The sequence below is a fragment of the Benincasa hispida genome, chromosome 6 (genome assembly GCF_027475165.1).
Source record: "Benincasa hispida cultivar pf3 chromosome 6, pf3_genome.v1.1, whole genome shotgun sequence".
Classification (NCBI taxonomy): domain Eukaryota; kingdom Viridiplantae; phylum Streptophyta; class Magnoliopsida; order Cucurbitales; family Cucurbitaceae; genus Benincasa; species Benincasa hispida.
The window spans coordinates 58,678,682-58,703,147 of record NC_143483.1 but is presented as its reverse complement, the minus strand read 5'-3'; the positions used below and the strand labels follow the sequence as shown (position 1 = coordinate 58,703,147).

Below are 24,466 nucleotides of genomic sequence, written 5' to 3'. Positions count from 1 at the left end.
ATTGGAACTAGAATGAAACAAAACAAATTAATCAAAAGAATGAAGTTCTCGTAGGAAACAAGTGATAAATGTGAAAAATAGTACATGACATTAAATTTAGAATGAAACAAAACCAATTAATCAAACAAATGGAGCTCACTGAGCAAATAGAAATCGAAAAATAGAACATGGAATAAGCAAGTAGTATAAAGCATAACCAATTAAACAAACGTTGGCATTGGAATGCAACATAAAATGGAAGTAAAACGGGACAGGGAACCATTTTGTCAAAAAAAAAATAAAAAATAAAAACAAAACAAAAAAAGGATGAAAAATCAAGTATGGAATGAGATGGAAAGTCAGGACAGACAATTAACTCTCCATTTTTTAAGAAATAATCATGTACCAGAAGTACTCATCATCGGCTGGTAAGGGCTAAAAAAGAAATCTAAGTTGGACGGTTATTCTCCTTTACCATGCTCTAATGACTTCAACCAGCCCCTTATCGTGCGTTCGAAGATCGAAAACCAAAAAAACATCAAAAACCAAAAATGACAAGTCGATCGAGTTATGGATGAACGTAGGACCATCGAAGTGGTAATGGATTTGGTTGAGGTTTTCATTGAACGGTGAGGAAGAAAGTGGGATTGAAAAGGTTCGAAAGGGTCATATCTAAAAATCAACAAACTTTACCAAAAAAATAATCGACATAAATTGATAGATCTGAAAGTATATGGGTGAAAAAGTAACATGCATTGACGAATGGAGATGAAAATCAGACGGAGAAAGCTTCAGATAGGACTGATCTGAAGGGAAGACTGAAGGTCCCGTGAGGAGGAAGAGATAACATTTGAGAGTGAAGAGATGAGGAAAGAATGCACGCGTGATGAAAGATAAGGGATGAGTGAAGAGTTGATTGAGAGAGATGAGGGGAGACGGAGATGAAGGAAGAGTACGAGAGATAAGATGTTTGCCAAACACTATTTTTAACTCATCATGGTTGGATAAATTAAATGGGTGAGAAATCATGTTGGACTCCCAAAAATATGGTATTAAATATCATATCAACCCATCTCATGTTGGGCTCTCAAACAACTCTTAAACATTTTTATCTTTATTTAATACAATTATGCATTTTAAATTTTAAAACATAAATTTTGGAGACAAAAAAAACATAAAAATGTTGTTTTCAGAAGTAGCACTATTGGACTACAGAATCTGAAAATAGTTTTCAGAGATAGAATTTGGGTTGTCTACCAAATATATATTTGCTGAATTAAGTGATTTTGAAAATATAAAATAGAATATGGATTTCGAAGGCCCTAAGAAGAGGAAAAAGTTTAAATTTTGAATAAAAGAATTAATAAAATTATTAGGTTGCCCAACAACTTTTAATTAGAGATGTCCACGGGGCGGGGTAGGTTAGGGCCGGGATGACTTCCTCGTCCCTCATCCCCGCTACTCATTTCATTCTCTATCTGCGCGGAATTCCCCACGGAGAATTTGCGGGGATCAGATTTCCCACGAGGAATTTTTCTCTGTTCGGATATTTTTAGAAAATAATAATAATTATAAAAAACTTAAATCACCATATCAATTTTTTTTTTAACTTAAATAGTTAAATATCTCCCTCAAATGTAACAAATATATTATTAAAATGTTTAATTTTCATAATTTCTAAAAGTTAAAATTTAAATATTATAATAATATATCTTAATCTCTACTTAATACAAAATAAATATATCAAATTAAAAATTATATATAATTAATTATATATATATATAAACCTAGTTCATATATATGTATATTAAAACGTTATATAAGAATTAGATATGTATATGTGTATATATATATATATATATATATATATTAAAATCTTATATAGAAAGTATGTATAATTGGGGCGGGTGGGGTCGGGGAATGTGGAATGTATTTCTATCCCCGTTTAGCCAATGGGAAAAATTTTCTCCCTGTTCCCTCCCCATTCCCCGTTTAATCAGGATTTTGCACCCCATGGACCCCGAGCCTTCGAGTTAAATGAACATCTCTACTTTTGATGATCTATTTAGCATCAAATTTGTTTTATTTTATTTCTTTATTGAATGAAATCTTGGACTAATTCCCTCCTTTTTCCTTAGATTTTCCCACTTTATTCACCCAATCAGGTACATTCACGTGTCCATAAAGTAGTATCTTGTGGAGATATTTTACGTGGCAAAATATTAATGGCTGTTTGATTTGCATGTGGCAAATACTGGATTATTGCCCTCGACAATTTTGTTGAAAATCTACCACCCTCAGAATCCAACGGTCTAAAACCTATACGAGGCTCGCTTCTATGAATTCACACCGTTGGATCACATCGAATTGTTTTCACCGTTAGATTTAAGCATAGGCGTTAATCGCACCGTTCAATATTTACAAAATTGAAATTTCAAAATCTCGGAAGAGAGAGGGAGGAAAGAAGAAGAACAAAAGGCCTTTTTCGCTCCTATCCTTCCTCTCTTTCCTTCGGAGCTCTCTTCAATTCACAGTTCAAAAAAACCCTAAATAATTTGATTTTTCTGCTCTGATTTTTGCTTTCTTTGTGATTGTTTTACGTGAAGGCGAAGGTTTTTTCTGATTTTGGTTTCTTGTTGCTGAGTTTCGGCGTAATATTTGAGCTTCAAAAGCTTAATTTTATCTGGCGGTATTTTGATTGGTAATTGGATCCAGAAGTCAGACGATTTGAAGTTGGTACGGGGAATTCCATTTTTGAATTGAAGAGTTGATTGATTGTTCGAGTTTGATTTTCCTTTTTTGCGGAAAATTTGGAATAGTGGCGAGATTATTGAAATTTAGGATTTAAATTTGATGGGGGAAGAAGATTCCGTAGGTGCGTCTCAGAAGAAGGCTCAATCAGATTGTTCAGCGTTGAGTAATTCTTCGTCATCGGATATTCCGTCTAAGAAGCTCGCTAGGCAGCTCGATTTCACCGGCTATGGAGGGGCCTCGCGTCCTCAATCTCATTCAAACTCGCATTCACAGTCACAGGCTCCATTAGTTGCTCAGAATCTTCCGCAAGCTCAACCAAAACCACCACAGACGCAGATGGTGGCGGCGTCGATCGCACCTTTGGCGCCTCATTCGTCAGTAAGAGCTGTGTAAGTCTCTACAATCTCGTTCGGTTAATTTAATGTTCAATCGTACATTAGAATAAGAAGCTTTACGCCATTAGAGATGTTGACATGGAAGAACAATCCAATACTGGTCTAAAGGGAACTCATCCACACGCCTCTTGTCTTTTTGGATTATGAGATATTGCTTAATTCGACTAATTTCATGTGGATTCACTTTAAGATGTACAGTTTTATCATTTGAATTTTAAATGTGAAGCTGTTGTATCTAGGGAGACTTGTGGGTCTTGATGTTGCTGTTTTTCTTCACTTCAATTTTCATACGCTCTATATAGAAATTATTCAGGTAATAACTTCAGCGTTCAGCCATCTTATTGTTAATGGAGGGTACTTTTTTCTTAAAAAGGAAACCAGAATCACCAATGTCAAGAGCAAGACCTGCTGTTGAAGCTAAAGACAGTACTCCTAAGAAGCAAAAACAGTGTAACTGTAAACATTCGCGGTGTCTAAAATTGTAAGTTCATTATTCGTCGAGCTTCTGACAAACACGTTTTACACTTTTCTGGTCTACTTAGGAATATATGTAATGATACTGTTGCTCATGTACGCTTTTATATGGTAACAAAAGTTTTTTGTTGCTTGAAAACAGTTTTCCTCATTTAGCTATTTTTCGTATTAAAAAATTGGTGTTTTTGAATTTGGCTTTTTGATATATTATCTATTTCATTGTTTGGTCATACCTTTCAGGCTTCATGAATACTATTTGTCATTTGCATTATATATGCAACTTTTGGAGGTTTCAGAGGCAAACTATGGTTTTTGGTGAAGGCCATCGCAAATTAATTTATAATCTCTTTTGCAGCTTCTTGTCTCTTTGTTTTATCATTTCCTCAACGTGTAAATTTACAACCTTTTTTTTCTTTAATCTGAAACGTGTAAATTTACAACTAGAATGAATTATAAAATTCTTTTTATAAATCATTTGGAATTTATTGCTGTCTAATATCTTATTTATTACCAAAGAGTAATTTTCCCACCAATGTGCAGGTACTGTGAATGCTTTGCTTCTGGAATATACTGCGATGGTTGCAACTGCATAAATTGTTATAACAATGTCGAAAATGATGCCGCTAGAAGAGAAGCAGTTGAAGCGACATTAGAGCGTAATCCAAATGCATTTCGACCAAAAATTGCGAGCAGTCCTCATGGGATGCGGGACAGCAGGGTATGGCAGTCTTTTGAATAACAACTGTTCTATCTTTTGTACATATCATAGCTTGTACTGCAAGTTGCAGACTTTGCAGTTGATTATTTTCTTTTCTGAAGCAGTGTCTTTACCTTCACTCTTTAGCTGAGAATTTTTGTGCAATCCCTTGGGTTTCGACTGTTTTAACATATTTTATGCATCCACTAAAGCCTAAAAAGACAGGGAAAAAAAAAAAAAGAAAGTGAAATGGCATCATATCATTTGCTTGCACATCCCCTCCGGGTTTTACCTTTTATAATCTTTGGTGCTTCTAGTTATATCCGTTGATTAGATGAACTGGTATTGCAATGAGTATTTCTATTTACACATGGTATAATTTATAAATGAGTGCCATGACATCAAATGTGTGTATATATCTTCTGTGGAACCCGTTGATGATATGCACGATGGACTGTTTTGAATTCATTCAGGAGGAGGCGGGGGAGTTGCTGATGTTGGGTAAGCACAATAAGGGATGCCACTGCAAGAAATCGGGTTGTCTAAAAAAATATTGTGAGTGTTTCCAGGCCAACATTCTCTGTTCGGAAAACTGTAAATGCATGGACTGCAAGAATTTTGAGGGAAGTGAAGAGAGGCAAGCTCTTTTCCATGGAGACCATGGTAACAACATGACCTTCATTCAACAGGCAGCGAATGCTGCCATAACTGGAGCTATTGGCTCCTCTGGCTATGCTTCACCTCCTGTATCCAAGAAAAGAAAAGGTCAAGAACTCTACTTTGGACCGACAGCCAAGGACATATCCACTCACAGACCAGTGCCATTTCAACAGGTGGACTTGATCATTTACTATAAATATAAGACAACGTCTTACAATTTAATTTTATGTAGAGATTTGGTTGAATCTAAGCCAAAAGAAACATAACTTTATAATGCTTTTCACAAGAATCTGTGTTAATGGGACTACTCTTTTACTGATCATAGTGATGTTAACCGTACTTAGCAGGCAAATCATATCAGAGCCACTGCTCCTCCGCTACCGTCCTTCCCCATTGCTGGCGTTGGAAGCCCGTCAGTGTTGGGTCCTTCAAAGTTTACATATAGGTATAATTTCTTCGATTTAATGTAATGTTGGCCATATTCTTGGACTTAGGACTGATATGTGTGTAATTGTTGAAGGTCTTTAATGGCAGACATCATTCAATCACAAGATTTGAAAGATCTTTGCTCTGTTTTGGTTGTGCTGTCAAGTGAAGCTGCCAAGACAATTCAAGGTATTATGACTTTATTTACTCACGCCTCTCCACCTCTATTTATTTCTTTGTTACTCAATTCATTGGTTAGGTCTTTTAAGGAGTTCCATAAAAGTTGTTGAATAGACCCTTTGAAAATGTCTTCTTTTTGACTATCCAGACCAAACAAATGCTGCAGAAAAGCAATCTGATGGCCAGACAGAAACTTCTGTTGCATCATCCACTCAAGATAGGTTACAGAAAAAAGATGCATCTGATGAGAAAGCTGCAGCTGATGATCGTTCAAGTGCAAACCAGGCTGATAAAACCACCCCCGATGATTCCAATTCAGATGGTGGAGATGTGCCAAAGGGTGCTCCCATGTCTCCCGGAACTTTAGCTTTGATGTGCGACGAGCAAGATACAATGCTAATGGCTGCTGCTTCCCCCAATAGACTAATTGGTCCTGGCTGCAGCACCTCTTCACAACTGCCTCATGGACGAGACACGTCAGAGGTCTATGCAGAGCAGGAGAGGATTGTCCTTACAAAGTTTAGGGATTGTCTTAATAGACTCATTACTTTGGGAGAAATAAAAGGTAAGTTTGAATGTCTGGTTCTCCTTTAATCTTGAGACTCGAGAAGATAAATGACGAAACAATATTAAGCATCCTGAAAGGTTTAATTCGTCTTGTGGAGGAAACTCCAAAAAGAAATTTTGTGAACTATTTGCAATATGTTTTTTCGTTCACTAAAATTTATTTGATTTCTTTCCTGCATATTCCTCAAGTCTGATGATTTATAGATCAAACAAGGAAACCTCCCTCCACCAACCCACACACAAACACAAACACAGTTTAAACTTTAGATTCTTTAGACAGATGGGATTGTCTATGGGATTCAAAATGGATTTTTTTGCATGTATATGTAGGACTCTTTTATTCTATAGGACTTCGATCATAACGGGCATTTACACCGTGGGTGTTCTATGAAGGTTGAGCCTGCCATTTTGTTTGCATGCTCTGTGAGATATTTTACCAGTTCATTCTTATTTCTAACTTTCTGGTCTCTGCCCATGAATAAAAGAGAGACACTTGTTTTGCACTCTTATTAGATGTTCATTTCATATTATAATAGAATGAAAATATTTCCTTGTGTCTTTTGTTTTTTATTATTTTCCCTCTTTTCCGCAAAACTGATGGTTGGTGCTATTTCCTTGTTCATTGCAGAGACACAATGTTCATCTTTAGCCAGAAATGAAGTAGGTAATCAAGAACAACAATTTAACAATGGCACTACAAATATTAGAACTGAAACTCAAAGTAATTTGGGACAACTCAACAATAAAGTTACAAAATCTACAATTACACCATCGGTGAAGACATCGCAGACAGTAACTCCAGCAGTGATGACCCTTAATAACGACCAGCGACAGAAAGTTTTGCCTCTGTCTTGAAAGTCGTAATCAGCAGACCAAAGATTGACCGAGTTGGTAAAGAAAACTGTAGCCATTCGTTATCGATCAATATGATATTTACCGCTCAGCCCTCATTCTGGGTTGTCCACTCCACACTGTGCTGACCCTTCAGAGTTGGAAGCTATATTTCGATGAAACCGTTCCACGGATTTCTACATTATTGATGTAAGTTAAATTTTGATGCTTTAAGTTCCATTCTTGGTCATTATTGATGCTGTGAAATGCAAAGCTCCATGTTGGCCATTATTGTCATTTAGATATGAAATTGAGTTTCCCATCTTAGCTTTGTAATTGTAGTTATTTTTCCTCCTATTTTGGGAGAGGTGAAAGGTGTTAGGGTTTGTTCTTTTCATATTTCTAGATGAAAAGAGAGATGGAAATCCTTTCGTAACTTATTTCTAATGTGGCCAATTCTAGCTAAGCTAAAATCTGTTGCCCAGTTTCCTCTAGGATTTTTATTTGTCTGAGAATTTTTCCTATTTTACTGAAGCATTGAATAACAAGGGCTTCATAAATCTATATCACACTTGGTACTTTATTATGTCAAAGAATTTTATTTTATGCTTTGTTTTTTATTGAAAATTTGGTAAAATTACATGTTTCGTCCTTTAATTTTGAATCTTGTGTCCAATTGATCTTGATTTTTTTTATAAATATCTTATCTCTAAAGTTTTAATTGTGTCCAATTGTTTTTTTTTTTGGGACAAATTTTAAAATTAATTGGTTTTGTAGATATAGATTTGAATCTTATTTATAATGGATTTGTAAACTTTTTTTAATTTGTGTCTAATAAGTCCAGGTATTTTTAATCTTAAAATTTTGAAGATGAATAGCTAAATTTGTAATTTAGCTAAAAATTTAGTTGAGCTATAAAAAAAACGTATCGTTTGTTGAATTATATGCTTTATTCTTTTGACATTTATTAATATTTCTTTTGAAAGGGGCAAACAAGTAGTGATTGAGAAATTTGAATTTGGAAGGATGTTTTATATCAATAGAGTAATTACAATGGATAGACTTGACATGTTGACAATAAAGTTGCAATGAATCTTATTCTTTTTGTTGATTTATTGGTCGTTAACTTTAGAAATTAAGTTTTCCAAAAAAAAAATTATTTGGTTTTTAGATTTTAAAATATATTACTGTTTTACATTTGAATTTTAAGTTTTATTTTCATAGGGTCTCATGATTCAAAATTTCACTTTTACGTTATGATCTTTTATCCATTTCCATTTTGATTCTTAATTTTAATTAATTTAAAATAATTATGATGTGGATTTTTAATATTAATTCGTGATGAAAAATTAATAAAAACTAGTTTAATTAAAATAATTTTAACTAACACAAAGTCTTAAAAATGGCAGAAAATCTTGAAACTCAAAAATTAGTGGAGACTCAAAAAGAGTTTCTAAGAAGACTAAAATATCAACCTTATTTTAAGAAATAATTAGTGGAGAAACTACATAACGTAGTCGGTAATTTTGCATCATTGATATATTTTTTTTTTTTTTTTTGTTTTTTTTTAAAGAAACTATCAAAATATGGTTAACAATTTTACACCATTGGTTATGTTATAGAAAAATTCAAAATACTTCAAACTAGGGGTGTTCAAATGACTTGAACAATTCGGACTATCAAACCCAAACTATAATGATTGGGTAGGGATAATATTTTTTTTGAAACTAACCAGATGAATAACATATTTTAGATTTTCATTTGGAAAAATAGCAAATCAGTTTTTTTTTTTTTTTTTGCAAAATGACAAAATAAATTAAAAACAATTAATTATGAATATTTAAAAGTTCAAATCACCCTTCAATCATTAAAATGAAATGTTATACACTTTAACTAAAACACACCAACATACTTTTAGTGTGTCATCAATTCATCTTCTCAACGCCAAAGCTTATTCAACACAAATCCTACCAAGAAATTGTCCAATAAAACCACTAAAATCTTAGTCAAAACCAAAATCCAGCGAAGTGTGGTGACTTCCAACGGAGATTTGGAGGCGTGCGACGATCAACAGTCGATTGTCTAGAGATGTGACGTCGATGACTGGTGTGGAATTGGCACTAGATGATGGATATTCAACAACTGGACTGCGGACGGTGAAGGACGTGTGTGAGAGAGAATATTATCGGAAAAAAATGAAGTGTCACTAGACACAAGCGACGCTACCACCAGACGATGAGAAGATGGAATGTCAACGAGGAGAGATAGTCAGTTGTTTGGGGCATTGAGATTATAAAGGATGTGAGAAGTTCTGATGTCTGGAGAGTTCTGATCGAGTATGAACGATTGAGTATGATCGAGTATGTTCAAGCACTGATGATATATGATACACAGAAGGAAAATGATGGTGAGACATGAAACAGGTTCCAAAAATGGGCCCACAAAGAATTAAAATCGGTGAGATAGGATAATGAGCTTCCAAACACTAAGATGATATAGGATGTGAGGATATACCATCTCATGTTGGACCCTCAAACAACTCCTTTAAGATGAATGGAGGACTCCTATGCATGAAAAAGGATGGGGGAAATTTTTATTTAATTTATTTTTCTTTTTTTCCCCTTTTACTTATATATATAACCTCACATCTTGCTTTAATTCCAAATCATCTCCTTTTTCCATCCTAAATTTCAAATCTTTCAAATATTTAACCAAATCCAAATTCTCATAAAGTCATTTGTCTCCATTATTTTAAATTGATTCCAAAATCTAAAATTAATGAAACTAAAACCAATAATTTAAGATAATTTATTTTAATTTATTTAGATTCAGGCTGTTACATTTTTTTCAATTAAAATATTATTTTCTGGGATTGAAAACAAAAGGAATTTTATATGACCAAAGTATGACGATTAAGCTAAATGTTGTATAAATAGATTTATGAATTCATAATTTGTTTTCTTATAGGGAGTAAATAACTCAATGGCGAGGGTTTAGTTGAAAGAACAAATAACTCAAAAAGACAACTTAAGGAGTGAAACGACCATTGATGTAAGCAAAACACTTAAAGGGCTAAAATAAATACCAAGATAACAAGACTTTCACAAATATAGAAGAATTAGAGATGCGAAAGGAGGAAATAGATCGACGTAAAGCCATAAGATCAGCCCCATTGAAGGATACTACAAATACAATGCTTCATATATGTATTGATGCAGTAGAAAGCGATGCAAATAAACCTACAAAATATGTGAACAATGAGAATGAGTTATCCTTTGACTTTCACTAGAACCAGACTTGACAAAATATGATCTACGATGAATTGACTCCTTTGGATTAATGTGTTCTCTCACTTGAACTTATGAATTTATATTTTTAGTGTGGACCAACTTCTTTTTTTATGTTGTATTTAAGTTTTTAATTGTAATAATATAACCAATGTTTGATTTAGTTTCACTATTAACTCTTCTATAAATCAAGAATAATGAAGTGTGTAATTTTATTGCAAAACTAGTTATTCCCATATAGTGATAAGAAAATGACTAAGAAATAAGAATAGCTATAGGTCAATGATTACACTATACATAATATATTTAGAATGCATTTGTGAGTTAATTACACTGTAACTATTATTAGAAACCCACCGAATGACTATAGGTCAATAACTATATTATACATGATATAATAAGAATGCATTTGTAAATGTAATTACACACTAACTATTTATAAAAAATTAATACAATAATATAAATAATAAATTTCGGTTGGCATAATTAATATAATAATAACAAATACAGGTTGAATACTTAATATAATATGATATAATTATTGAATGAGAAATTTTGGACCATCACAAATTGACATGTCATTTACCATATTAATGACGAAATTACAAGTAATTGAATTTGGGAGTAATTAAAAGGTTGACATGTGTCCCAAGTTGAAATTGAAGTTATAAATAGGCGAATCCCGATAATGCCATGTGTTTTTGTTTTGACCGTTGGATCAAATTAATTATTTTGGTCTAATTAAATATTAAAGTTTGGGATAAAGTTAAATTGAACCTAAGAATATGCTTAATTTGACTCAAACGTCAAAGAATGCCAAAATTCAATTAATTAGGCCCAAGAGCCAGGTTCATGGACCAACTAAGCCCAAGCCCACAAAGGCCATTTGAGAGCTCTATAGATAAAGAAGTTCTCTTCATTTGTAGGGGTAAAAAAATTTCACACTCCAGAAAGCCTAAGAGAATTCTCTACAATCAAAAGATTTCTTGACTCATGAAGACTGAACAACTCCTTGAAGCTCAAGTTTTGAAGATACAAAAATTCTTCCAAGACTGTTACTTCAAGAACATCATGCACTGCATTTCCCCAAGTCAAGCGTAGACATTCAACTGAGAGAGAATCAGATGATCAAGTAATAGAGATCGAGCCACATTTGCATCAAATCTACATCAACACAAATTCAATTCCACGAAACAAGTTTCTCTAGAAATCTCGTGCGAACAAATTGGCATGCCTGGTGGGACATCCTTACCTCTTATCTCTTTCTCATCATGCAAATCAACAAATTAACAAATGGCATCAAAGAAAGCTGCATCGAAAGCAACTATTATAAGCGGCTTCTATATGGGATCTACCACCAGGAGTCACTCGAAAGAGATTCTGCATGAGCAAGAACAAGACTCTGTCATCACAGAGAAAATCTAGGACTAGCTTATGGAATTTCCTAAAGGCAGGATCACCATCAGAGAAAGAATCATACTTTGATGTAGTGTCTGTCATGATGGTCGACGTAACAATTGAGTCAACCATGGTTGAGATGAAGGGAAAATAGACTCCTAATGAAAGCGGTTGAGGAGTGAGATCATGAAATCGCCATCTTAAGAGATCAAATGTAGGCTCGAGAAGTTTCTGAGACGAGTCAAACTCCAGCTGTCAAAGCCAATGATAAAGGAAAAACTATCTTGCACGAAAACCAGCCACAACAATTCACCTCTGTCGCATCTCTATCGGTTCACGAAACACCTACTACCTGGAGATCGAGCCGATGTCTGAGTTAGGTTAAACCGGTTTTATGAGCATGCGTGAGCGGTGTGACATAATAAAATTTGTTTATCACCTAGACATCGTAGGTTAAAAATCCAGTATAAAAGATATACTCGGATGAATCACCTAGACTTAGGATATGTTTTAGTTAGCCAAAATGTATCACTAAGTATTTTATACCCTAACAGTCTAGAACACTTTAGCTGGAGAGAAGTAATGTACTTTTAGCTCTAGCGTCCCTAAGAGTTCACACCGTGAGATTCATGCTTGGCTTTGGGCCGTCTGGGAGAGGACTTCATTCGGAGAGTGTTTGCATGAGTCAATACCAAGGTGAATAGGGGAAGTTGTTCATAGTAAGTGGGAGAAGGAAGTGTGTCAACACATCCTACGGTCTCTTCCATTAGGTTGCACCGTGAGATTCCTATAATGCGCCTGCATGTCTACCCTGGAGTGACCTTACCAATCGGAGGGATGTATTATAGGATTCGGAACTCCGCAAACTCTAGAAATATATAGGGTCTCTCAGGTCCGTTTTTCATTCTTGTCTTTCCAACTTCGGGAGCATAATGATTCCGATCTTTGAGGTCTAAAAATGGAGGGTCACACCTACGAGAATTACTAAGTGTTAGTAAATTCTTAACCAAAGTAGTGGTAATTGAGTTACTATAGGAATAAGAGTTATTCTGGTGATAGTATCTAGTCAAGATAGTCTTGGTTCAACGAAGGAATAGTCGATCACCCCTCGGCGGAGGTTATTCTAAACCATTGAAATATGTTGCAAAATATAATAATGAAGGGTACATTATTAGATTTTTTGCTAAACTTGATTGAATTTAATAGATTAATGTTTTTACTAAAAAGGATATGTTTTTCTTTTCAGCATGACTAGCTCTGTAGATCAACTCTTAGCTTCTGAGAAATTAAACAGCGATAATTACTCAACATGGGAAAACAATATGAATTCAACACTAGTAATAGATGACTTGAGATTTTTCTTAACTGAGGAATGTCCTCCTCAGGCCCCTGCCTCGAAAGAAGCACAAGGTAAATATGATTTACTAGTTGCTGAGACATGTTTAGTGGAGGATGATACCTCAATCTGGATATTAGATTCAGGAGCCACTACATATATTTGCTTTTCTTTTCAGGAAACTAGTTCTTGGAAAAAGATTGAAGAAGACGAGATCACTCTCAAGTTGGAACAGGAGAGGTTGTCTTGGCCAAAGCAGTGGAAGACTTGAAGTTGTTTTTCGACGATAGATATATCATACTTAAAGATGTTTTGTATGCACCTCTTACGAAGAGGAATTTAATATCTATCGCTTGTATTATGGAACAAAGGTATAAAATATCTTTTGAAGTTAATGAAGCGTTCATTTTCAGAAAAGGTATTCAAATTTGTTCTGCTATACTTGAAAACAACTTATATAAGTTAAGACCAACTAAAGCAAAATTTGTCTTAAATACTGAGATGTTTAGAACAGTCGAAACTCAGAATAAAAGACAAAAAGTTTCTTCTAATGCCTATCTATGGCACTTAAGACTTGGTCACATAAATCTCAATAGGATTGAGAGATTGGTTAAGAATGGACTACTAAATCAGTTAGAAGTCAATTCTTTACCTCCATGTGAGTCTTGTCTTGAGGGAAAAATGACTAAGAGATCTTTTATTGGAAAAGGTCTCAGAGCCACAATACCCTTAGAGCTCGTACATTCGGACCTCTGTGAACCGATGAATGTCAAAGCTTGAGGTGGATATGAATATTTCATCAGTTTTATTGATGATTATTCAAGGTATGGTCATATTTACCTAATGCATCATAAGTCTGATTCTTTTGAAAAGTTCAAAGAATATAAGGCTGAGGTTGAGAACCAGTTAGGTAAAACAATTAAGACACTACGATCAGATCGAGGTGGGGAGTACATGGACTTAAGATTCCAGGACTATATGATAAAACACGGAATCAAGTCACAACTCTCTGCACCTAATATGCCTCAACAAAACGGTGTATCTAAAAGAAGAAACAGAACCTTGTTGGACATGGTTCGCTTAATGATGAGCTTTGCTGAGTTGCCTGATTCCTTTTGGGGACATGCATTAGAGACTGCTGTCTATATTTTGAATAACGTTCCCTCTAAAAGTGTTTCAGAAACACCTTATGAGCTATGGAAAGGGCGTAAAGGCAGTTTTCGTCACTTTAGGATTTGGGGATGCCCGACACACGTGTTGGTGCAAAATCCTAAAAAATTGGAACGTCGTTCAAAACTAGGCCTATTTATAGGTTATCTAAAAGAAACAAAAGGTGGTCTATTTTATGATCCTCAAGAGAATAAGGTATTTGTATCGACAAATGCCATATTCTTAGAGGAAGACCACATAAGAAGTCATCAACCTCGCAGTAGACTAGTATTGAATGAAATTTCCAAAGACGCTACAGATAGAGCTAGTTCATCTGCTAAAGTAGTAGATAAAACTACTACATCTGGTCAGTCACATCCTTCTCAAGAGTTGAGAATGCCTCGACGTAGTGGGAGGGTTATTCATCAGCCTGACCGTTACTTGGGTTTTACAGAAACACAAGTCGTCATACCTGATGACGGCATAGAGGATCCATCGACCTATAAACAGACGATAAAAGATGTGGACTGTGATAAGTGGGTCAAAGCCATGGACCTCAAGATGGAGTCTATGTACTTCAATTCTGTCTGGAAACTTGTAGATCAACCAAATGATGTAAAACCAATTGGTTGCAAGTGGATCTACAAGAGAAAACGAGACCAAGCCGGTAAAGTACAGACTTTTAAGGCTTGACTTGTGGCAAAGGGTTATACCCAGAGAGAGGGAGTGGACTATGAAGAAACTTTCTCTCCCGTTGCCATGTTTAAGTCGATTAGAATACTCTTATCCATTGCCACCTTTTATGACTATGAAATTTGGTAGATGGATGTCAAGACAGCCTTTCTAAATGGCGATCTTGAGGAGAGTATCTATATGGCTCAACCAGAGAGGTTTATTACACAAGGTCAAAAACAAAAGGTTTGTAAGCTTCAAAAATCCATTTATAGGTTGAAACAAGCTTCTAGATCTTGGAATATAAGATTTGATACTGCTATCAAATCTTATGGCTTTGAACAGAATATTGACGAGCCTTGTGTTTACAAGAAGATCGCCAATTTTACTATAGCGTTATTAGTTTTATATGTTGACGATATTCTACTTATTGGGAATGAAGTAGGTTACCTAACTGACATCAAGAAATGGCTAGCAACGCAGTTCCAAATGAAAGATTTAGGAAATGCGTAGTATGTTCTCGGGATTCAGATTATTCGAAACCGTAAAAACAGAACACTAGCCATGTCTCAAGCAACTTATATAGACAAAATGTTGTCTAGGTATAAGATGCAAAATTCCAAAAGAGGTTTGTTACCTTACAAATATGGAATTCATTTGTTGAAGGATCTATGTCTTAAGACACATCAAGAGGTTGAGGATATGAGACGCATTCCCTATGCTTCCGCAGTAGGGAGACTGATGTATGCAATGTTATGTACTAGACCTTACATATGCTACACAGTAGGGATAGTCAGTAGGTATCAGTCCAATCCTGGATATGATCATTGGACTGCCGTTAAAAGTATCCTTAAATATCTTAGAAGAACGAGGAACTACATGCTCGTGTATGGTACTAAGGATTTGATCCTTACTGGATACACTGACTCTGATTTTCAAACCGATAAAGATGCTAGAAAGTCTACATCTGGATCAGTGTTCACTCTTAACGGAGGAGCAGTAGTGTGGAGAAGTGTGAAGCAAAACAGTATTGCGGACTCCACAATGGAAGCTGAATACGTAGCTGCTTGTGAAGCAGCAAAGGAAGCAGTATGGTTGAGGAAACTCTTGACAGATTTGGAAGTCGTTCCAAATATGCATCTGCCTATCACCCTATATTGTGATAATAGTGGTGCAGTTGCAAACTCAAGAGAACCAAGAAGCCACAAGCGCGGCAAGCATATTGAGCGCAAATACCATCTGATCCGGGAAATTGTACATTGTGGAGACGTTGTAGTGACCCAAATATCTTCTGAGCAAAACATTGCTGATCCTTTTACAAAGGCCCTCACGACTAAAGTGTTTGAAGGTCACCTACAAAGTCTAGGTCTACGAAGTTTGTAAACTAGGACAAGTGGGAGAATTTTTGGCTATATGCTCTAGTATATTGTATTCATATGTTTATTGTACTCATATATTTCTCACTTAAATTCAACATTGTGATACTCCACTAGGAGTTTTAGTCCAAATGGGAGTTTGTTGGATTTTATGTCCTAAAACTCGTAGTTTGTAAATTAATAAATATATTCTGTTTTGTTTTTCGATAAATTTGTTATTGAAATTGTAATCTTGAATCCAATAAACTAAGGTTCTGAGACTATTTAATGTAGTTTGAACTTTATGTACTGACATAAAGGTGGATCAAGTTCAAATATATAGCAAAAATGGTCTATAGTATATGAATAAGGTTGGGCGCCTTATTCTGGGGACACTATGGATGCGGCCCACTTTGTAGTTAGTACAAACGATATGATCCTGAATCGTTCATATAGAGATATGTGAGTGAGGGCATCCTATGTAAAGAGTTTACATAAGACTGAACCATGAAATAGTCACTTTTTATGTTCTAAATACCGTTTTATGTATAAAACTGACTATTTCGTTAATTGATGACCTAGGTAACTTAATCTTAATCCTGAGCTAACTATGAACTTCTATTCACTCAGTATTATCCTTAGATCTGCATAGGTGAGGGCAGCTCAATATCGCTAGCCCAATATGCCTCCTATTTCAGAGGTAAGATTGGGTGGATAGCTGGGAACATAAGGTGCAAGACGAAATTCACTTCTACTCGTTATAGGGACAACAGATAGGTTGTTCCCTTTAGTACTGAATCCAGGTCTTGAACAAGGGGCCCCACCCTCTCCTTGGCCCGAGAGGGATTCGGTTTATAGGTTGGACCTTAAACTAATTGTTCATTAGAGGATCAGTGGAACTTAAGGAACAAGATGTAGTCTTGGGGGTAAAACGGTTTTTATGACCCAGCCGAGATTACAAACAACTTGTGAAGGATTAACTTACTAATCATGGTTATATCAAATGGACACAAATATATTTATAGTGAGGGGAGTGCAACTATGGGACTTTAGTGGAATGACCCGTTAATTAACGAATGTTGATTAGCTCCGTCTAAAGAGTTTAGCTAGCTAATCTCGGATCGTTGGAGCCCATGATCTATAAGTCCATTAGGTTCCCCTACTAGCTCATATGGAATAAACTTAGAACAGTATGATAGAATAATTCGAATTGTTTGAATTAGGTAGAGAGAGAGAAAACGACAAGTATATGTGATATAGTGGTCGGGTTTTTCAGCTTAGAAATATAGCTTTAATATTTAAATGTGATTTAAATATCAAGAATATTAATATGTTCATATTCGGAAGCTCGGAAATAATGGAAATGGTCAAAGATGTAAAAAGTCAAAGAGTTGACTTTTGACTTTGAAAAATCAAACTTTGACCGACCTAATATTCAAATTTGATTTGAATTTCGAGAAAATGAATGCGGATTCATGCTCGGGAGGTCAAAATTAGTCAACACGGTAAAAATCATAAAAAGTCAAAATGTTGACTTTGACCAAATGACTATTTTGTCCTTTGACTATAGTTAGTGGGAAAATCCAAACTTTTGTTGGATAATTCCATTAACAAATTAGTGGGCTAGGTGTTGGCTTATAGTGGAGACATTAAGCCCACTAAGATAGTGGAATATAGGTGTTGGGTTTTTTATGCATTTAGTTCATGCAATTGTTGCATGGATTTTTCTATAAATTGGATTTTCATTTTGAATGAAAAGAGTTTTTGCAATTTTGGAAATTTGTTTTCATATTTGGGCTGGAAAAATCACAACTTTGAAAAAAAGAGAAAAACCCAAACCTACCTAAATTCCATCTTATTTTCCATCTCTTTTCTCTCTTTCGGTTTTCTTCATCCACCGGGTCCCACAACTCGGTTTTGAGTCTAGAGGATAGTAGGTCAACTCTAGTGGTGGTCCGAAAGAGTTCGGGTCGAGATTCAACAAGGAAAAGCGGTTTTCGGGAGCTTCAAAAGTAGTATCCTACACTTTTAATTCACTGTTTTTCCCTTCATGGTGCATGCTTATTTCCTTTATTTTAAGAGCAATTAGAGTGTAATTAGATTCTAATTCTGCTGTGTATGTCTCTTGTTCCATCAGATACCTTAAATCTTATAGGGTTCTATAGTTTGTAACTGTATTGTACAAATATTTTATTTATGTAGTAAAATATATGATATTTTATTTCAAAATTAGTTGCATTAACCACAAACCAATAAACTAACATCCAATGTTATCTTGTAGCTTAAATATATATGTAGAGACATATGGGTGGATCATATTTAAGTGATATCTTAAATGGTCTGTAGTAAATGGATAAGATTGGATACCTTATCCTCGTGACACTACAAGTATGGCCCACTTTGTAGATGTTGCAATTGTTGTAAAGTGCTACAAATGATTTGATCCTTATCATTCATGTGGATACATGTGAACAAAAATATTCTATCCAAAGGAGTTTATATAAGACCAGACCACAAAATTTTTAGTCTCATTATATAACGCCGTTCATAATAGAGACTTACATTTCACCAGAATGACCATAGGTAACATGACCTAAATCCTGAGTTAGTTGTGAACTTCTGCCTATGAAGGCAGTCCTTTTATTTGTATAGATAAGAGTGGCTAGATCCCCGACTCAATAAGCCTACCATTTTGGGGATTCGTTTAATTAGGGAGCTGGGAACATAGCTACACAATAAGGAATTCACTCCTTCCCCACTATCGAGGTAGTAGATAAATTGCTCCTTTAAGGGTTGATTCTAGGGCTTGAACAATGTGGTGCCACACCCTCTATTGGCCCAAGAGGGGTTTTGTCATAGTTAGAGTATGATTTATTGTTCATTAGAGGGATCAGTAGTACTTAAGGAGTTAGATGTAACTACAGGGGCAAACGATAATTTTGGCCGAACTGTGCTTACGAGCAATTTGTGAAGGGTCTTTGTACTCTTGATTGGTTATATCCAATGGACACAGAATATATCTGTTGTGCGAAGAGTGCAGTTGTCGATCTTTAGTGGAGTGCCTAATAGTTAAAAAATGATGAATAATTTAATTAAAGAGTTTAATTAATTATTTATGTATTATTGGAGCTTTAAGCTACAGGTCCATGAGCTCCCCTCGATAGCTCAACGAGATTTAATGAGTTGTTGAAATTGGATCATCTAGTAGGTCAAATCCACCTCAAGTATTGAGGGAACCTTGACACTGGGAGAGTTGTGAACACACCTGTTCATTACATGAGTTTAACAGAAATCCTAGCTATGGTAGCTGACGGAGATGTTGAGGATCCATTGTCTTACAAGAAGGCAATGGAGGATGTTGACAAAGATGAGTGTATAAAAGCTATGCATCTCGAAATAGAGTCGATGTACTTCAATTCAGTTTGGGATCTTATAGATCTACCTGATGGAGTTAAACCTATAGGTTGCAAATGGATCTACAAGAGAAAATGGGGTGCTGATGGGAAGGTATAAACCTTCAAAATTAGATTGGTGGCAAAGGGTTATACCCAAGTTGAGGGAGTCGACTATAAGGAGACTTTCTCACCTCTTGCCATGCTCAAGTCTATCTGAATCCTCCTATCCATTGCTTCATATTATGACTATGAGATATGGTAAATGGACGTCAAAACTGCCTTTCTGAATGACAATCTTGAGGAGGCCATTTATACGGAGCAGCTCGAGGGATTCATAACCCAAGGTCAAGAGCAAAAGGTTTGCAGGCTTAATCGGTCCATTGATGGACTGAAGCAAGCTTCTCGATATTGGAACATAAGGTTTGATATTGTGATCAAATATTATGGCTTTGATTGATGAGCCTTGTGTATACAAGAGGATCATCAATAGTTTGGTAGCTTTCTTAGTGTTATATGTAGATGATATCCTACTCATTGGGAATGATGTAGGTCTACTGATTGAAGTTAAGAACTGGCTAGCGACCTAATTCCAAATGAAAGATTTGGGAGAGACTTAGTTTGTTCTAGGCATTTAGATCTTTAGAGATCGAAAGAACAAAACGCTAACTCTGTGTCAAGTATCATACATTGACAAGATGCTTGTCAAGTATTCGATGCAAAAATACAAGAGAGGCTTACTACCTTTCAGGCATGAAGTATTATTGTCTAAGGAACAGTGTCCTAAGACACCTTAAGAAGTTGAGGAAATGAGACCAATTCCCCATGCATCGACTATTGGTAGCCTAATGTATGCGATGTTATGTACTAGCATGACATCTCCTATGTAGTGGGGGTAGTCAGTAGATATCAGTCTAATCCAGGATATGGTCATTATACCTCCGTTAAGAATATCCTCAAATATCTACAGAGAACGAGGGACTACATGCTCGTGTATGGTTTTGAGGATCTGATCCACAGGATACACAAAGTCTAATTTTCAGATTGATAAGGATTCTAGGAAATCCACATCAGGATCAATGTTCACTCTTAACAGAGGAGTAGTAGTTTGAAGAAGCACTAAGCAAGGGTGCATTACTGACTCCACCATGAAGATTGAGTATGTAGCAGTTTGTGAAGCTGTTTGGCTTAGGAAATTCTTGAATGATTTGGAAGTCATTCCAGACATGTCCAAGCCCATCACACTTTATTGTGATAATAGGGGTGTTATGGCTAATTTCCCCAAGCCTAGGACTCACAAGCACAGAAACACATAAAGCGGAAGTATCATCTCATCCAAGAGATTGTGCATTGAAGGGACATAACCGTCATGCAGAGGGCTTCAGAGCACAACTTTGCTGATTCGTTTACAAAGGCTTTCATGGCTAAGGTGTTTGAGGGTCTCCTACAAAGTATGAGTCTATGGGACATGCCACATTTAGACTAGGGCAAGTGGGAGATTTGTACTGGGTGCGTGTAATGCCCTAGTTTATTGATTTGTATTCTTTGTATTTTAGTTTGACTTTTACATTGTACACCCCATTAGCTTTCAAATGGGAGATTGTTGAGGTTGATGCCCTAAATCTCGTAGGGTCCTATAGTTTATAATTGTATTGTACAAAATTTTATTTATGTAATAAAATATATGATGTTTTATTTCAAAATTAGTTACATTAACCACAAATCAATAAAGTAACATGCAAGGTTATCTTGTAGCTTAAACATATATGTAGAGACATACAGATGGACCATGTTTAAGTGATAACCTAAATGGTCTGTAGTAAATGGATATGGTTGGATACCTTATCCTGGTGACATTATGAGTATGACCAGCTTTGTAGATGTTACAATTGTTGTAAAGTGCTACAAATGATTTGATCCTGATCAATCATGTGGAGACATGTGGGCTGGGATATCCTATACAAATGAGTTTGTATAAGACCGGACCACGAAATGTTTAGCCTCATTATATAACATCGTTCATAAGAGAGACTTACATTTCACAATGATGACTATAGGTAACATAACCTGAATCTTAATAAGTTGTGAACTCCTGCCTATGAAGGTGGTCTTTGTTGGGTTTTATGTCCTAAAACTTGTCGTTTGTAAACAATAAAACATATTCTGAAAATTCAATAAATTGTTATTGAATATATGTATTGCTTATTTCATTTTTAGAGATCCAATAAACTAAAAGATCCATGACTATTACATGAGTACTTGAACTTTATAGGGAGACATAAAAGTGGACCAGGTTCGAGTAAATAGTCAAATGATCTATAATATATGAATGAGGTTGGGTGCCTTATTCTTGTAACACTATTGGATGTGGCCCACTCTGTAGTTGTTACAAAGAGTTATAAACTACTACAGACGATGTGATCCTAATTCGTACATGTTATGACATAAGAAGTGAGGGCATCCTGTGCAATGGGTTTGTACAAGATCGGATCACGAAATACGTCAATATTACTTTCTAATGATGTTTACTATTTAAGACTGACTATTTCAAAGTGATGACTTAGGTAACTTGACCTTAATCCTGAACTAACTATGAACTCCTGTTTATTTGGGATTATCCTTAGATTTACATAGGTGAGGGTTGGCTCAACAACACTGACCCAATAAACCTCCATTTCAAGGGTAAGACCGGGTAGATAGTTGGGACATAGGGTGCAAGATGGAATTTACTCCTACCTGCTTTTGGGGATAGTAGAGAGGTTGTTCCCTTAAATGCTGACTTCGGGTCTTGATCAAAAGGTCCCACCCTCTCATTGGCTCAAGAGGGACTCGGTTTTTTGATCGGATCACAAACCGATTGTTCATTAGAGGATCAGTGGGATTTAAGGAACAAGAGATAATCTCGGGGTAAAACAAACATTTGACCTAGTCGTTATTACGAATAACCTGTGAAGGGTTAACTTACTAATCATGGTTATATTGAGTAGACATAATATATAGTGAGGAGAGTGCAATTATGGGCTTTAGTGAAATGACACATTAGTTAATGAATGGGGATTAATGTTGGGTTTTATGTCCTAAAACTCGTGGTATGTAAATAATGGAGCTTATTCTAAAAATTCAATAAAGGTGTTATTGAATAGATCTATTGCTTGAATATAAATCTAATAAACCTAAAAGTCCCTTGACTATTGGATGAGTATTTGAACTTTATGTGGAGACATAAATGTGGATCAGGTTTGAGTAAATAGTCATAATGATCTATAGTACATGGATAAGGTTGGGTACCTTATTCTAGTAACACTATTGGATACGACCTACTCTGTAGTTGTTATAAAGAGTTGTAAAGTGCTACAAACGTAGTGATCCTAATTTGTTCATGTTGGATATGAGGAGTGGAGGTTTCCTTGTGCAAAAGAGTTTGTACAAGATTGGACCACGAAATGAGTCATTCTTACTTTATAACGCTGTTTACTGTTTAAGACCGACTATTTCAAAGCAATGACCTAGGTAACTTGACCTTAATTCTGAGCTAACTATGAACTCCTGTTTATTTGGGATTGCCCTTAGATTTGCATAGGTGAGGGTTGGCTCAATAGCGCCGGCTCAATATGACTGCCATTTTAGGGGTAAGGCTGGATAGATAGCTGAGGACATAGGGTGCAAGAAGGAATTCACTTCTACCTACTTTAGGGATAGTAGAGAGGTTATTCCCTTATGTGCTGATTCTGGGGCTTGAATAAGGGATCTCGCCCTCTCATTTGGCATGAGAGGGACTCGATTTTGTGATTGGATCACAAAACAATTGTTCATTAGGGGATCAATGGGGATTTAAGGAAAAGAGGTAATTTCAGGGGTAAATTAGAGATTTGACCCAGCCGTTATTACGAACAACCTGTGAAGGGTTAACTTACTAATCATGGTTATATCGAGTGGACATAATATATCTACAGTGAAGGGAGTTCAACTATGGGCTTTAGTGGAGTGACCCGTTAGTTAACGAATGAAGTTTAGATCGGTCTAATGAGTTTAGCCGATTAATCTCGGATCGTTGGAACCCATGATCTGTAGGTCCATGAGGTCCCCCTACTAGCTCGGAAATGGAATAGCTCTAGAGTAGCGTGATAAGTTAATTGAAACGTTCAAATTAGAATCAAACGGAATTGGAGAAAATATATTTAAATATGATTTAAATATATGAAGATGAATTTGTGTAAAAATAATTTAATATTGGATATTAAATTAATTAGGATTATTTAAATTGTTTAAATAATTATTTATTAATTTTATTAGAAAATTAATAAATTTTGATTTTAGAAATAAAATATGATTTTAAAATCAAAATGGTTTTTTGGAAATTGAAAAATTACACAACTTGAAAATGAGTTTTTCATCTTTAACTAGCTTAAAAGGAACCCACCTTCTCCTTTGGTTTACTCCAAGCATGAGCTGCATGCCATGCAACACATCTCTTGGCATGATAGTTTGCAACATATTGAAGAGATTGGAGTGAAGAAAAGAAGGATTAACCGAATGAATTTTTGCTGAAAAATTCGGATGAAGAAGGTGTTCTTCAATGAGTTGGTTTAGTGAGCTTTCTCCATATTCCCTTTGATTCCAGCTTATTTTGAGTCCCACAACTCAATCTAGAACACTAAGAGGATAGTAGAGAAGATCTTGTGGTGGTCTACACAAGGATTCAGAGGATTTTGAAGCTGGAAATGGAGATTTCGTTGGTTTGGCCAAGGTATGTTCATGAAACCCATTGTACTCTGTTTTTAGCATGTTTATTTTCAACCAAAATTAATGAATTAGAATGCTTATGGATCCTGTTCCCTTCTACTGTATGATGAGGTTGATCCAACAATTAATTCAGTGTAAAGAGTTTAGCCAATTAATCTCAGATCGTTGAAG

The 24,466-nt window shown here is 35.5% G+C and overlaps 1 protein-coding gene across 2 annotated transcripts; it reads left to right on the top strand.

Annotated features, from left to right (window-relative positions):
- The first annotated feature begins 2,423 nt into the window (after positions 1–2,423).
- LOC120080450 (protein tesmin/TSO1-like CXC 6) lies at positions 2,424–7,436 on the top strand. 2 transcript variants are annotated; one of them, XM_039035102.2, is made up of 8 exons: positions 2,424–3,122; positions 3,502–3,609; positions 4,143–4,320; positions 4,773–5,132; positions 5,307–5,404; positions 5,480–5,574; positions 5,714–6,130; positions 6,761–7,436. In XM_039035102.2, exons 1-8 carry the CDS (start codon positions 2,833–2,835, stop codon positions 6,985–6,987), a joined length of 1,773 nt encoding a protein of 590 aa, XP_038891030.2. In that variant the 5' UTR covers positions 2,424–2,832; the 3' UTR covers positions 6,988–7,436. The 2 variants fall into 2 exon arrangements, with proteins under 2 accessions (XP_038891030.2, XP_038891031.2); XM_039035103.2 differs by having other exon boundaries at positions 2,430–3,122; positions 5,732–6,130.
- Positions 7,437–24,466: the final 17,030 nt, after the last annotated feature.